The following is a 17,275-nucleotide window of genomic DNA, read 5'->3' as shown; positions in this document are numbered from 1 at the left end:
TGGAAAGCAATATTTCAAACTGCTGTTCTCTCTGCCTGAAGACATGTTTTTATTTCCACATTCCAACACCCAACAATTAGTATCACTTTAAAAAATGGAATAGATGCCTAGGTCTTTGCTAAGTCAGTGTGGTGCAGAAAATGATAAGTAGGGAGGACTCCAATATTGACCTAAAATATTCTAATCAAGGAATTCCAGATACTTCTCTCCACCCATGTTGTGATATGTAGACTTACAACATGTGGTCTTAATTTAGTAGTAAAACTTTGAATATTGCTAAAAATAAAATGCAATAGAAGTTTAAATGTTAATAAGTCTAGAGGGTCAAATTTTCTGGGGGTACAGATATTAGCTAATAAAGTGAATATTTCTGGTTTAATTTAATGAAAATCAAGCTCACTGTTTCAGTTGCATAATTTATTTGGAAGGTTTGCTTCTGGGGCTGATAAAATAAGCAATAGGAAGGCATAGGATTGCTACTTCAGAAAATACCGAAATTTAGGAATAAAGAGAAGATGCCTGTAGAGGATATTTAAAATAAAATAACTTTGTACAAAGCAAGGAACCAAAGATGTAAAATTGCTGTAAGGCCATTGTACCAAATATTAACATTGTGTTTCTCACTCACCCAAGAAGAAATTGCATCAGCAAATAATCTACTGAGCACTGTTATTTGGATGGTACTGAGATGAACAATTGTTTCAGTTGTTGCTGGGCCCCCACCTCCACCCCTCAGCCTCCGGGAGCTGTGCATGTTATGGGAGGTCATGTGACAGTGATCCTTGGTTTTGTTCATTTAGCCTGTCAAAACAATTTTATGTAGGTGGAAAGAAATGAATGAAATGAATAGAGCGGGTTAGCTGCATCAGCTCTCGTTTGCACTGAAGGTAATGAATGTTGCAATTGGGATAGTATATCAAGCCCCCAGGAATATCCAGTTTGATAATGCTGGAGAGAAGGCACCAAAAAGCAGCAGTTGTGCTAATCTGTTCTAAATCTCATTTGATACTTAAAATAAAAAATAAGTTTTATCATTCTCTTCACGATAATTTAACACTTGGTAATGCATTGTCTTCACGATAATTTAACACTTGGTAATGCTTTTTTAAGTGTTGAAGTCTTTAAGTTTTGTTTTGTTTTGTTTTTTGCGGTATGCGGGCCTCTCCCGTTGCGGAGCACAGGCTCAGCAGCCAGGGCTCACGGGCCCAGCCGCTCCGTGGCATGTGGGATCTTCCCAGACCGGGGCACGAACCCGTGTCCCCTGCATCGGCAGGCGGACTCTCAACCACTGCGCCACCAGGGAAGCCCAAGTTTTAATTTTTGATACAGTTTTTTAAAGGTTACAGTACATTTACAGTTGTTACAAAATATTGGCTGTATTTCCTATGTTGTACAATACATCCTTGTAGCCTATGGTACATCCAGTAGTTTGTACCTCCCACTCCCCCATCCCCTAGATTGGCCCCCTCCTCCACTGGTAACCACTAGTGTGTTCTCTATATATCTGTGAGTCTGCTTTTTTGTTTGTATTTGACAGTTGATATAGTTTAAACAATATATACTCCTCTTATTTTACCTTCAACTATAACTTATAATTTAGTAAAGTGCCTAGTTCTTTTCAGTGATCCCTGGTTAATAGCAGAAATATCAACGTGGCTTTTCTGAAAAATGTTTTAGAAGAAATTAAATATGTTTGTCTAGTATAGTGAATGGAACATGAGCTATGAATCAAATTTTCAGTTAATTCATGGTTCTGCTTTTCATTGTGAATTGGAGGAAGATATTAAATTTCTCTGAGTCTGTTCATCTGTTAAAATAAAGTAATATTTCCTAATATCTCACAAGGGTTTTCTGAGAATGAGAACAGAAATAAAACAACCAGTTAGTGTAAATAGCAAACACCCAACAAATATTATTTTTAAAACCCCAGCTGTTCTTACAGGTATTTTTGCTTATGTTAGTTTTGATCTGGTTTACTTTGTCTTAACAAATTCTTTTGGATGCTAAAATAGTATAGTTCTCTGAGATATGAAATGATCCTAGATTTAAAAAATAGAAGGCTTATAGATAGAACAAGTTGACAGATTATTGAAAGAAGCACCAAATTATTTGTTTGGTTTTTTTCCCTACTTAGAATCTGTACTCATATTTCTTTCTTTTTTTTAAAAAAATTTATTTTTGGCTGCGTTGGGTCTTCCTTGCTGCGCATGGGCTTTCTCTAGTTGCAGCAAGCGGGGGCTACTCTTTCGTTGCAGTGCGCAGGCTTCTCATTGCCATGGCTTCTCGTTGCAGAGCACAGGCTCTAGGCGCACGGGCTTCAGTAGTTGTGGCACACGGGCTCAGTAGTTGTGGCTCACAGGCTTAGTTGCTCCGCGGCATGTGGGATCTTCCCGGACCAGGGTTCGAACCTGTGTCCCCTGCATTGTCAGGTGGATTCTTAACCACTGTGCTACCAGGGAAGTCCCTGTAGTCATATTTCTGCTGTTAAAGGTTTAAAGTGAGGTTCTCACTTTAAACAGTGGCTTTCAGGGAGGTTAAAAATCATCAGTAGCTTTCAGGGAAGTTAAAAATCTATAATAGACATATAAAATAGCCTCTGTTTACAGTATAGATGACTTCTAGGCAAAATTAGATAAAAGTTAAACATAGAATTTTAAGGTTGCCATTCAGTGTATTTATTCTTAAGAAGAAAATTGATTGTAGGTTTTTGGAAGAAGGAAGAAGTCCCTGTTTGGTCCCCCCGCCCACCTTTATTTATACTTTGCTATAAATAACTAGTTGGCAGATTTTTTTTTTTTTTTTTTTTTTTTTGTGGTACGCGGGCCTCTCACTGTTGTGTCCTCTCACGTTGCGCAGCACAGGCTCCGGACGCGCAGGCTCAGTGGCCATGGCTCATGGGCCCAGCCGCTCTGCAGCATGTGGGATCTTCCCGTGCCGGGGCACGAACCCGTATCCCCTGCATCGGCAGGCGGACTCTCAACCACTGCGCCACCAGGGAAGCCCCAGTTGGCAGATTTTTTACAATGGCTTTTAACAAATACTTTTTAAAATCAGAATGGTGGCAGCATTGACCATTGCAGGTTGGTCATAGTGTTTGAGTTGTGTTAAGTTACTGAGTCTCAGAGGCCCAATTTCAATCCTCACCTTGCTTTTAAGTCATAGGAATTTCTTCTATTCCTAGGGAAATGCTAACTACTTGTGAAAAATGTACACACACAATTTTTTTTGGAAAGTACATTCATGGATTCATTCAACACATGGCAATTGAACAATGCTAGGTTGTCAGTTGCTAAAGATAGAACACTGAAAAAGGCATTTTGTCATTGCTTTTAGAGTAAGTCTCAGTATACTACTTGTGATTAAGAGCTCTGAAAGAGGCATGTACATAGTTCATGAAACTATACATGTATATGGCAGGGGGTGATTTAACCTAGAGTGAGGGGCAGCCAAGGAAGGTATCCCCGTGGAAATGACAGATCTTTGAAGAATGGCTGGGCATTAACCAGGGAAAAAAGGTTGATGAAAGGGCATCCTGTATGGAGGGAACAGCGTGTGTGAAGGACCTGAGTTGGAAGAAGCATGACATGTCTGAGAAAGGCACATGAGAGTGACAAGAAATTAGGCTCGAAAAGTGGGCAAGGATTGCATTGTGTGGGACCTCGTTGGTCACAATGATTTTCCACCTTTATCCTAACAGGATTAGGACATACAGTACTTCACTGAGTCTAAGAGTTCAATTATGTGATACATTCTAATTTCAGAGATGTTTAAAAATGTGGAAAACAATATTTCTAAGAATTAATAAAGTACGCATACTGCAGAATTGATTAAGTTGACCTTAAAATATTCTGGTTGTATTTGGACAGAGTGGAAAAACACATTGTACAGGGAGAAGTTTAGCCGTGTGGAAACAGCTAGTAGGTTATTGCAGAAATCCAGAGGAGACCGTGATGGCTTGAAATAGGGTGGTGGTAGTAGAGACAGACAAGAGTGAATTACTTTGGTTTGAGTTTCTGCAGAAAGGGTTTACAAGCTCACTGTTATTAAGGTTTTGAGTCTCCTTGCCTCCAGTCTATCCTGCATTTCGAAGTTTGCCTTTAGCACTTTTTACAGACTCTTGTGGTCTTAAACATTTCAAGTATTGTAAAACTAGAACTCTGGGTACTTTCATGCTCATGATCTCAACCCTTAAGGTAACCTGCTGATATGGGGGCTAACACTAGCTTGTGCACACAGAATTGGGTCTTTTATGATATGCTCTCAAAGCACTCAGTTTTTTCTCTTTATAATACCTGATAAAATTAATGCCTCTGCCTCTTACATTGTAAGGTCTAGAATAGCAGGAACCTTGTCTCTAATGTTTGTCCTATCCTGTTGTCTGACACAGGGTACTCAAGCATTTGTTAAAATTTAATTAAACATATATGAATATATACATTAATCGCTAAAACTGAAATGAATGTTGCATGTTACAGAAAATAAGAGTAGTTATCAAGACAATCAGGTAGACTATATATTAAAATATAAAAATTAAATATTCACTTAATGGTAGGTAGAATATTATAATTCATTTGGCTCGTGATTACTGTCTTCTGATTGCTTTGAGAATAGCTTAACTTTTCACAATTTCTTTAAGCTTTTGTAATTCAACAGTAATGTATAAGAGTCAGCAAGTGATCTAGATTTTCCTTCATGTTTTGAATAAGGTTCCCTTAAATGAGGAACACTTAAGAATATATGGTAAACAATATTTTTTAAAAAACATATATTGGGGAACCCTATTGTCAGTAAATAGAAAACCAAACAAGCTGAAAACTCTTCCCACTGTAAAATACCAGACATTTTGAAAATTTTGATGAGAGGAACTACAGAAACCTATCCTTTTAAATGCATAGCTGAGCTTATAAGGCTGTCAGGATAATTTCCAAGGTCTAGAAACTAAGAAGAAACTAGAAACCAGAGTAGGAAAAGTGTGAATTGACACTAGGGTTCTTCTTGGGACAGTTGCCAATCTTGTTAACTAAGACGCATGGTTTTACTGTCTCCCCAAGGATAGATGAAGTCTTAAGCCCGAGCAGATATTGGAACTGAGATCCAATAAACTTGTTCCTTAAAAGGGAACAAAACCTTTAATATAAAGAGAGACTAGAGAAAATTTCAGTTTCTGAGTCAGGGAAAAGACAGTTTTTCTCAAGTCAGCTGAAAAAAGTTTACCCTGAGTATACATAATCAGGGACCTGTATTCATAAAAGTATGAGATTCAGATTTGAACGGATTACATGCAGGCATCACCGAGACTAGTAATATCCCTGCCGCACTAGGCATAAATAAACTCAGAGCCTGTCCACAGCAATACACCCACAACTGAGGATATTCCAACAGACAAATCACAGTTTAAGATAACCATATTATCCACTATTGTTAATCATGAGGGGAAACAAACCACCATGAATGAATGTCAGCAGCCAAAACACTAGGCAAAATTCGATCCCCAGTAACTCAGATAAAAGTGTTATTGAATTGAGCCCCTAAAGCACATTATTTTAAAAGAAATAAAGGATTAAAAACTAAAACCACAAAAACATCAAGATGGTATTGGAGTGAGCAGTGAATGACTGATTTGATAAAGATCCAAAAAGAGCTTCAAGAAATGAAAATGTATTGCAATTAAAAAGTAAGTAACAAGTGCCACTTTCCTCAGTCATCTGGCCCCAGATACTTCGACTTGTCCTTTGGCCCTTTGGCCGTCTCTTCTCTGGGAAAGAAATGGTTTAGGAAGATAGCCCAAGATGAAACAGCTATGGATCTGAGTCTCAGTGGACAGGGTATGTGACTTTGTGGATGGTTGCAGCTTCAGGTTAGGAGTGGGAATAAAAGTGATATTGGGCTGTGCAAGTGGGCTTTTATAGAACTTTGAGAGAAGGCAATCTTGCAGTGATGATTTGGAGATGGAAATAATTTTGGAGATGAACCCTGAGAGGGAGGAAATTCCAAGGAGGATGCTGGGAAAACTTGTCTGTTCATGAAGCAGGGATGGGGTGGAGGTTGGTGGGGATCATTGCAAATTGAGCCGCCAGTTATCATTTCTCATTCAAAACCCCATGTGTGGGGTTACCACTGAGTGGGGACAAATCCCTCCCCCAGACATTGGGCCTAGAGAAGTGGCAGGAGAATTCCTTCTCCACTGAAGTCTTTAGTTAGTGCCCAACTTTTTTTCTTTTTTCCCCCTTTTTTCCCACCTTGCTTTGTTTTTGATGCTAGCTGGGAAAGTAGGGACTGAAGTAGTGACTGAATTCCCTTTATCAGACCCTCCGGTGGGTACTTTTGGTGACAGACTGACTGCTTGACCTCGTTTTATTTTCTGTATGGATGTCCAAATACATGTCTGACTCACCAGTATACCCAGCCCTTGAAGACTTGTATGGCTAGTTGCAAGTGTCTAGTTTGTGTTCATCTCTTATTTCTGGAGCAGGGACTGAGACCTTGCCACATGTCCTTTGCATCTCTGCCTCCTTTAGACTTTAAAGTTTGATTAATTAAAACAAATTTTAAGGTAATAAGCAGGTTAGACGTGATAATAACTTGAGAGAATTCATGAACAAGAAGGTAGATCTGAGAACACTGCCCAGAAGGCAGCAGAGAGAAAGAAATGGAAAATGAGAGAGAAGTTAAAAGATATGAAGGATCGAGTAAGGTTCCACACACACACACCCTTACACATAACACATACAGACATACATAGAAAATCTTAGAAGAGAATGGAGAATGGAAGGAGGCAGTAATCAAAAAGGTAATCGTTGAGAATTTTCCTGATGCGAAGACAAATACCTGAAACTTTGGGCTTAAAAAGCACAATTAGCCCCATTATGTATAAAATAAAACTTAGATGCATGGTAGTGAATGAGCAGAGCACAATTTTCTTTTAAAGCCTTTAGAGTAACCAGAGAGAAAATACAGATAACCTACAAAGGAGGACATGTATACTGAGGGCTACAGTAGACGCCAGAGTACCATGAAACAGTATCTTGAAAGTGCTGAAAGAACACCAACCTAGAATTCTACACCCATCTAAACTATCATGCAAGAGTGATAGCAATTAAGAAAGTGAGGTATTAGCGCAGGACTAGACAGACCGTGGAATAGAGTGTAGAATCCAGAGACAGAACTGTACTTCTCTGGAAGGGATGGATTGTTCATTAAATGATATTGGGGCCATTGGCTGATACAGAACAGAAATAACAGTCAGCCCTTCTTTTACCCAACCAAATAAATTCCTCAACAATTCCCAGATGTGGCAAAGAAAACAAATTTATATTTTAAAAAGGAAAAGAAAAATATTTATGACCTTAGTGTCTGGAAAAATTACTGAAGACATAAAATCCACCTACCATAAAGTAAAAGATAGATGAATTGAAATACAGTGAAATAAAAACATCTGTAAATCAAGATATCATAAACAAGGTGAAAATACAAACCACAAATTGAGAAAAGGTATTTGTAACTCATAAAACCCAAAAAAGGATTAGCATCCATAATCCATTAAGAACTGCTACAAGTAAGATAAAGCATCAGTTCCTTGCAGAAGAGGGGTCTTAAGTAGTCTGCAAAGAAAACAAAGTTTCTCACACTTTTTAGTGACTCTGAAAATGTAAATTAAACTATAGAACATGACTTACACCCATCAAATTGACAAAAGTTAATGTCTGATAATACCAGTTGCTAGTGACCATGTACTCTAGTGGGAACCTTCATACAAAGCTGTTGGGAAACTCAGTTGGCACAGTCCCTTTGAAAAGCAATTTGTTGATACCTATGAAGACTGAAGATGCCTATTCCCTATGCACTTCTACCGCTAGCTATATATCCTAGTAGGTGTACTTCCTCTTTTTTTTGTGCCCCAGAAGGCTAGTGAAGGCTAGAAAAATGTTTTGTTTTAAGTCCATATAGTAAAATACATAGGATTATATTGGAAACAAATTATATTAAAATAGTTATCAAAACTTTAAAATTTGTGATATAGTATGCATTATTAATGTATATTAATAAGATCTACTGGAAGATCTAATAGCTATCATAATTTCAAAGTAATGCCTAGTGTGGTATTTTGAGATAATCTGCAACCACTGTTACGTGATCTGAAAATACCTAGGTCTGTTGGTGACAAATCACAGGTACTGCTGAATGCTATTAGGTACGTACATTCATTCAAGGAAATATTAAGTTTCAATTCAAGGTTAATGAAAAATAAAGATATATTTGTTTTCACACAGGTTCACAAACCTGCCTTAAAGGGGTTTATAGACTCCAAGATAAGAGCCTGCATCCTAGAGATTAACACTGCAAAACCTTTGCCATATTGTAATAGCAAAAAAAATGGGGAAGCGCCTAAAGATTGATCAGTAGGAGATTATATATAAATTGTGGTGTATTCAGTCAGTGGATAACTGCATACCAGTGATAATGAATGGAGTTACAGTAATATGGTAGATATCTTGTAATGTCTCCTTGTACCATCATGGGTGAGCTCAAACAATGTTGAGTGGAAAATAGCCACCTTCCAGATAGTACATGCTCTGTAACTTCTTTTTATGAAATCTTAACATTTCACCTAAAGTGTAAAAACCCATATGGGAATGGTATATCTGATCAGGGTAGTGGTTGTTATTCAAGGGTGAGGAGTAGTGATGGGAAAGGCCATCTAGTTACATAGGAAGGTTTAAATTATGTCTTTAATGTTTAATTATTTGACTGTATCATAGACACATTATGTTATTGTATGCCTGGCCTATTTCGTTAAAATACGTATTATGTGCTTTGATAGAGTATTACATGACAGTTTCAATTTTAATTTACAGGACAGTACAGAGTTTGTGTGTATGGGACTCTGTTAAGGGAAGAAGAGCAGATTAAGTGCTTTTGTCCAGTTATCTCAGATAAGAAGTGAATTAACTTATGAAGTGCCAGGCACTTTAAATAAATCTACCTAGTAGACTAAATTAAATTAAATCTACCTAGTAGATTATTTAATTCTTACAAGAGTCCTATGAGGTGAAGGTATACACAGTCATCCCTCAATATCCTGGGGGGTGGTGGGAATTGGTTCCAGGACCCCACCCTCCACCCCTGTGGGTGCTCAAGTCCCTTTTATAAAATGGCACAGTATTTGCATATCTTCCCATATACTTTTAAATCATCTCTAGATTACTTATAATAGCTAATACAATGTAAATGCTATGTAAATAGTAGCCAGCATGTGGGCAAACTATTCAAGTTTTGCTTTTTGGAATTTTCTGATCCCCCCCAACACACACACACACACACACACACCCCGCCCATTTTTTACTTGCAGTTGGCTGAATCTGGGTATGTGAACTCATGAATACGGAGGACTTGACTTTATTCATGAAGGAAATTTTAGTTGAAGCCAAGACAGGATTTATATTTAGATCTCACCACTTCCAAAACCCATACTTGTTCCATTATTAAATTGCATATCTCTGTCAATAGGTGACTTATTTTGGAAGTGGTAAATTAACTGCATCTAAAACGTGTACCTGAAGCACATATTAACAGTAAAAATACTAAAATAATCTCAAGCATGACTTTATTTTATTAAGTAATTGATTTATTTATTTTTTGGCTGCATTAGGTCTTCGTTGTGGTGCACGTGCTTCTCAGGGCTTCTCATTGCGGTGGCTTCTCTTGTTGCAGAACACGGGCTCCAGGTGTGCGGGCTTCAGTAGTGGTGGCCTGCGGGCTAGTAGCTGTGGCGCACAGGCTTAGTCGCTCCACAGCATATGGGATCTTCCCGGACCAGGGCTCGAACCCGTGTCCCCTGCATTGGCAGGTGGATTCTTAACCGCTACGCCACCAGGGAAATCCCTCAAGCATGACTTTATAATCAAGAGTTTTCTTAAATACACTTTAGCCTGTTCTCACACTCATATAACAGGCTGATGAAATTATTAATTATTAGTAACTTCAGTGTTAGGATGTTTTATTTCAACAGTATTGGTCATTATAATTTTGTACATGTTTAGCATCTAAGTGTAACTATGTGACTTGGTGTTTTATTATCTTAAAAGCATATTCTGTTTGTTTTTTCCTTTGTTTTTGTTTTAGGTGTACAACACAGTGATTCAGTTATACATATACATGTATCTATTCTTTTTCAAATTCTTTTCCCTTTTAGGTTATTACACAATATTGAGCAAGAGTTCCCTGTGCTGTACAGTAGGTCCTTGTTGGTTATCTGTCTTAAATATAGTAGTGTGTACATGTCAATCCCAAACTCCCAATCTTGAACTGTATTCTGTCTTGCTTTTTGATTTTAGGATCGAAAGTTAACAAAGTCTGAGAGGCAGAGATTTAAAGAAGAGGCTGAAATGTTAAAGGGTCTTCAGCATCCCAATATTGTCCGATTCTATGATTCCTGGGAATCCACAGTAAAGGGAAAGAAGTGCATCGTTTTGGTGACTGAACTTATGACATCTGGAACACTTAAAACGTAAGTTCATCAATATTGTAAAAGCTGACCAAGAAGTATGAGAGAACTTGAATTTTCTTATTTCAGGCCTTATCAGTTCTTCTGTTGTTGCCCAGTATACTAAGGAGGGAATGAATAGTTGCTCCAAATGTTAGTATATGAGCACATTTTCCTGCCCACAAGGTCCTCTGGTATATAAAGTGGTTTGATAATTATGTATTGGTAAGTATTTAAATGAGAAGTTGTTGCAGAATAAACCTAGTTGCTTTAAGTTATGGTGATTGGCATTTCTAAAATTGAGTGGCTAAGAGATCAGAAATCAAATGACAAGGTAGCCCTCTAGTGGTTAAAATGAAATTGAAGCTTATTGACAAGCTTTACCCATTTATTTTATCACCTCATATTGGGCAGTTTTTGCTACAACTATGCACATATTGTATCAAATACAAATTGTATTGTGACATTTATCACTAGATAATTTCATTTCCCAAAGCATCAGAAATTGAAGCCAAAACATCTAGACCTATCATCCCTTTCAGGAATATGGATAGGTCAAATGCAGAAATTCCCTGTATGCCTTTGGAGTCCCGTGTCTCTTAGAGTATCTATTTGTACTCAGAGAGGAAACTAGAGTAACTTCTATGGTGTAAATTTTTTGTGGAAGAATTGGATTGTGAAAAATTGTCTCTGTATTTATTCTTTATAACCTTCTGTAGTTAATGCTACTGAGCTGATTAATCTCAGATCTTTGAAACATAGTCTTGTATTTCCTGGATGTAGAAAATCCCGGATGCTCTTGGATGCTCAAAATTAACATGTTGAAAAGCCAACAGATTATTTCCCTCCTCCACATTCTAATTTTCCCATCCAACTTTTCTAATATTTATGGCAGCATCTTTATGCTAGTCGTCCACGCTTCTTGTTATTCACATGCCTGTTTCTTTTCCTAGACTGTGCTCCCTAGCACTGTGCCTGAAACTTGATAAATATTTGAATGAATTAAGGAAAATTCTGTGGTAGTAGTTGTTTGTATATCTGCATCTTGATATTCTTTTTCTGGTTTGAATACTTGGTGGGTTGTCAGTAGTCTGTCAGTAGATAGAAATAAAGTTAGTTTTTTTTTTAAGTTTTGATGAAATTCATATAACATAAAATTAACCTTTTTAAAGTGTACAGTTCAGTGACATTTATTACATTTACAATGTTGTGTAACCACATCTGTCAAGTTCGTAAACATTTTCGTCACCTTAAAAGAACACCCCATACCCATTAAGCAGTTACTCCCCATTACCCTTCCCACGTAGTATATTTTCTCTTTAATTGCACATGATCTAAGTTTCTAACCATTTTCTTTTAAGTTTAAAGTTCTTTTTTCCCCATCATTGTCTGTTTCAGTTTCTGAGCCTCAAAGCAAAAGCAGCAAGAGGTAAAGTAGAAAGCACTAGACTTAGAGTAGGAGTCTGCTCTCTGCTCTGACTTTGACCAGCTGTGATTTAGGGCAAGTAGATCCCCTTCTCTGGCCCTCAGTTCTCCATGTGTAAAATAAGTGGACTAGCTGATCTCTAGGATTTATAGATGGGCATTTTTTTTTTACTCTGGTAAAAACATATAAAATTTACCATCTTAATCATTTTAAAAAAATTTGTTTTATTTATTCTTATTTTTGGCTGTGTTGGGTCTTTGTTGCTGCGTGCGGGCTTTCTCTAGTTGTAGCGAGTGAGGGCTACTCTTCTTTGCGGTGTGCGGACTTCTCATTGCCATGGCTTCTCTTGTTGCGGAGCACCAGCTCTAGGCGCGCGGGCTTCAGTAGCTGTGGCACGCAGGCTCAGTAGTTGTGGCACACGGGCTTAGTTGCTCCGCAGCGTGTGGGATCATCCCAGACCAGGGCTCGAACCCGTGTCCCCTGCATTGGCAGGCGGATTCTTAACCACTGTGCCACCAGGGAAGCCCTTTATCATTTTTAAGTGTATAGTTTAGTTAAATATATTCATGTTGCTGTGTAACCAATCTTGAGAATTCTTCATCTTGCAAAACTAAAACCCATTAAACAATTCCCCTTTCTTCCTTTGCACCAGCCTTTGGCAACCACCAACTATTTTCTGTCTCTAAGGATTTATCTGATCAAGGTATTTCATATAAATGGAATATAAAATACATGTTTGTGTTTGGCTACTTTCACTTACCATGTTTTCAAGGTTCATGTTGTAGCATGTATCAGTACTTCATTCCTTTTTATGACTAAATAATATTTCGTGGATATACCACAATTTGTTTATCCACTCACTTATTGATAGACATTTGGGCTGTTTCCACATGAACATTTGTGTACAAGTGCTTATTTGAGTACCCGTTTTCATGCCTTTTAGATACGTATATACCTTTGAGTAGAATTGCTGAGTCATATGGTAATTCTGTGTTTAACTTTTTGAGGAACCACCAAACTGTTTTCCACAATGGCTGAACCATTTTACATTCCCACTAGCAATGAATAAGGGTTCCAATTTTTCCATATTCTTGCCAACACTTGGTTTTTTTGTTTGTTTGTTTTTGGTTTTTTAATAGTCATCTTGCTGGCTGTGACATGGTATCTCATTTGATTTGCATTTCCCTAGAGAGTAATGATGTTGAGCATCTTATCATGTGCATGTTGTACATCTTTGGAGAAATGTCTGTTCAACTCTTTGCCCACTTTGTCCATTTTTAAATTGGGTTGTTTGTCTTTTTGTTGAGTTGTAAGAGTTCTTTATATATTCTGTAAGCTAAACCCTTATCAGGTACATGATTTGTAAATATATTTTCCCATTCTATATATTCTTTTCACTCCTTAATGACGTCATGTGATGCACAAAGTTTTAAATTTTGATTAAGTCCAGTTTATCTGTTTTTTTTTCCCTAGTTGCTTGTGCCTTTAGGGTTATATCTAAGAATCCATTGCCAAAACCAAGGCCATGCAGTTTTACCCCTATTTTTTCTTCTAAGAGTTTTATAGGCTTAGCTCTTTTATTTAGATCGTTCCAGTTTTTGAGTTAACATTTGTGTATGTGTGAGGTGTGGGATCCAACTCCATTCTGTTGCATGTGGATATCCAGTTGTCCCAGCACCATTTGTTGAAGAGACTATTCTTTCCCTGTTGAATGATCTTGACACCCCTGTCAAAAATCATTTAACCATAGATGCATGGGTTTATTTCTGGACCCTCCATATTATTCCACTGTTCTATGTATCTATCCTTATGCTAGTACCACACTGTTTTAATACTACAAAACCTAGCTTTGTGATATGTTTTGAAATTGGAAAAAGTGAGTTCTCCAATTTTGTTCTTCTTTTTTGATATTGTTTTGGCTATTTGGGGCCCCTTGTAATTCCGTATGAACCTGAGGATTAGCTTTCCATTTCTGCAAAAAGTCTGCTAGAATTTTGATTGCATCTGTAGATATAATCAAATCTATCCATAGATATATCGAATCTGTGGGTCACTGTGGCTAATATTGCCATCTTCACTATATTGTTTTCCAATCCATGAACCCATCTCTCCATTTTATTTAGGTGTCCTTTAATTTCTTTCAACAGTGTTTTCTAGTTTTTGGTGTATAAATCTTTCACTTCCTTGGTTAAATTTATTCCTAAGTATTTTATTCTTTTGGATGTTGTTGCAAATGGAATTGTTTTCTTGCTTTCCTTTTCAGGTTGTTAATTGTTGGGGTGTACAACACAACTCATTTGTGCGTGTTGATCTTGTACGCTGGCAATTTTGCTGAATTCGTTTATTAACTCTAGTTGTGTGTGCATGTCTGTATGTATTCTTTAGAATTTTCTATATATAGGATCTTGTTATCTGCAAATAGAGGGAGTTTTACTTCTTCCTTTCCAATTTGGGTACCTTTCTTTTTCTTGCCTAATTAATCTGGCTAGAGTTTCTAGTACAACACTGAAGAGCAGTGGTTATTCTTGTCTTATTCCCAGTCTTAATGGGAAAGCTTTCAGTGTTTCACCACTGTAGTATAGCTGTGGGTTTTTCATAAATGCTCTTTATCATGTTGAATATATTCTCTACTATTCTTAGTTTGAGTATTTTTTTTTATCATGGGAAGGTGTTGGATTTTGTCTGATGCCTTTTCTGCATGAATTGAAATGATCATGTTGTTTTCCCCTTTGTCCTATTAATGTGATACCTCACTCGTGTAATTGAAACCGTTAAGATATAGAACATTTCCATCATCTCAATACATGCCCTTAAACCTCTTCCTAGGCAGCCCTTTCCAGGCAGCCCTTTCCTCACCCTCCAGAAGTAACTCTGTTTTTATATATATTTTTTAAACCATAAAACCAACTTTCACCATTAGTTTTCTTTAATTACCTCATATCCCACCCAAGTGAAGCAGAATTTCATTTTTTAATTTATTTTTAAGGTTTTGTATTAGTTTCTGTATTAGCTTTTTGGTTAAACTCCACTTGTGTGTGTGTGTGTGTGTGTGTGTGTGCATTTGAAATATCTTTTTTAGTGGCTGCTTTAGATACTGCATTTATATCTTTAACTTTTCACAACATGCTTGATACTGTACAATTTCATGTAAAATAAAGGAAACTTGCAAAAATATAGGCCCATGTATTTCTAGTACTTATACTTTATGCTATAATTTTCATATGTTACGTTTATTGTTTAGATCCTGTAATACAATGTTATAGATTTTCCTTTAAGTAGTCATATGTAACATAAAGATAGTAATAGGAAAATGTAGTCTTTTATATTTACCATCAGTGCTCTTCATTTTTTCCCTGAATATTTCCAGATAAAATAGCGTCAGAACTCAGTTAATCAGAAATCTCTGTCCTGTTCTTTTAACATTAGCTGGGCTGCTTGGACTCTGCTACACACACACATATTTCAGAGGTCAGCCAGAGATTTAGGCAGAGTGAATATACAGAATTTGGAGATGCCCTTCTATACCCCCCTTTTTTTTTTTTGCGGTACGCGGGCCTCTCACTGTTACGGCCTCTCTCGTTGCGGAGCACAGGCTCCGGACGCACAGGCTCAGCGGCCATGGCTCACGGGCCCAGCCGCTCTGCGGCATGTGGGATCTTCCCGGACCGGGGCACGAACCCATGTCCCCTGCATCGGCAGGCGGACTCTCAACCACTGCACCACCAGGGAAGCCCTATACCTCCTTTTTAAAAAAAAATTTATTTATCTTTTGGCTGCATTGGGTCTTCATTGCTGCACATGGGCTTTCTCTAGTTGCAGCGAGCGGGGGCTACTCTTTGTTGCGGTGCACGGACTTCTCATTGCAGCAGCTTCTTTTGTTGCGGAACACCAGCTCTAGACACTAGGGCTTCAGTAGTTACGGTGCGTGGGCTCAGTAGTTGTGGCTCACGGACTCTAGAGCACAGGCTCAGTAGTTGTGGCGCATGGGCTTAGTTGCTCGCGGCATGTGGGATCTTCCCGGACCAGGGCTTGAACTGTGTCCCCTGCATTGGCAGGCGGATTCTTAACCACTGCGCCACCAGGGAAGCCCCTGTACCTCCTTTCTGGGATTACACACCACCCCCAACCTCCAGCCCCCCGCCCTGCCTCCTTCACTCTTTAGATCTCTGCTGTCCAACAGAACTTTCTGTGGTGATGGAAATGTTCTGTAATCTGCACCATCCAAAATGGTAGCCACTTGCTACAATGCAGTTGTTGAGCACTTGAAATGTGACTAGTGCAGCTGGGAAATGAAAATTTTTTATTTTAATTAATTCATTTAAATATGAATATTCTTGGGCTTCCCTGGTGGTGCAGTGGTTGAGAGTCTGCCTGCCGATGCAGGGGACACGGGTTCGTGCCCCGGTCTGGGAGGATCCCACATGCCGCGGAGTGGCTGGGCCCGTGAGCCATGGCCGCTGAGCCTGTGCGTCCAGAGCCTGTGCTCCGCAATGGGAGAGGCCCGCATACCGAAAAAAAAAAAAAAAAGAATATTCTTATTTGTCTAGTGAATATTGTATTGGACAGACTGTCATTGTAGAAAGTTCTGTTGAATAGCATTGTTCTAGACCCTGAGGTAATCTTGAACTCTATCCTCGTATTCATTCCTCAGCCAGTAATGCTCCAGGTTTCAGTCCAGGTTTGAGCGACCCCCACAGACTAGTGCTTTCCCTTTTCCCTCGTGTGTACTCCCTTCCAGTTTATGCCTGATTTTGATTCCTCCAGAGCTTTCGAGTAGTTGTGTGTGTGTGTATTTACTAGAGTTTATAATTATATCTGCATCCAATAAGAGTTGCTTCACCATTACCAGAAGTCGAACTCTGCCTCTTAACTTTTAAATCATTTTAGCAGTGATCTAATTTTAAGGAATTTATTTTTTGTGCTTTGTTATCAGAATTTGCTTGCCAACTACTTATTATCCTATCCCCTTTAACCTTACTAAAAGTAGCACTAACCTAAGCTTACTGAATCTTAATATTCTGAACTTGATATTCCCATCTCAGATATGCTAGAATTTAATGGAATTCTTCAAAGTAATAAATGCATATCATTGATAACCTGTTTGGTGTACCTTGCCTTTTCTAGGTACCTGAAAAGGTTTAAGGTGATGAAGATCAAAGTTCTGAGAAGCTGGTGCCGTCAGATTCTTAAAGGACTTCAGTTTCTTCATACTCGAACTCCACCTATTATTCACCGGGATCTTAAGTGTGACAACATCTTTATCACTGGCCCTACAGGCTCAGTCAAGATTGGAGACCTAGGTCTGGCAACCCTGAAGCGGGCTTCTTTTGCCAAGAGTGTGATAGGTATGTTTCAGGTGTACCTTG

General features: G+C 38.2%; 1 protein-coding gene across 28 annotated transcripts in view; it reads left to right on the top strand.

Annotated features, from left to right (window-relative positions):
* The window catches only part of WNK1 (WNK lysine deficient protein kinase 1), a 135,934-nt gene that overhangs the window by 51,728 nt on the left and 66,931 nt on the right, over nucleotides 1-17,275 (top strand). For all 28 annotated transcript variants that reach the window (XM_082665261.1, XM_082665249.1, XM_082665269.1 and 25 more), the window contains exons 2-3: nucleotides 10,335-10,507; nucleotides 17,034-17,254. In XM_082665261.1, the coding sequence (XP_082521387.1) occupies nucleotides 10,335-10,507; nucleotides 17,034-17,254 (394 nt within the window). The remainder of the gene's footprint in view (nucleotides 1-10,334; nucleotides 10,508-17,033; nucleotides 17,255-17,275) is intronic.

Source organism: Grampus griseus, assembly GCF_964374135.1.
Source record: "Grampus griseus genome assembly, chromosome: 11".
Lineage (NCBI taxonomy): Eukaryota > Metazoa > Chordata > Mammalia > Artiodactyla > Delphinidae > Grampus > Grampus griseus.
This window is presented reverse-complemented; position numbering and strand designations above follow the sequence as displayed.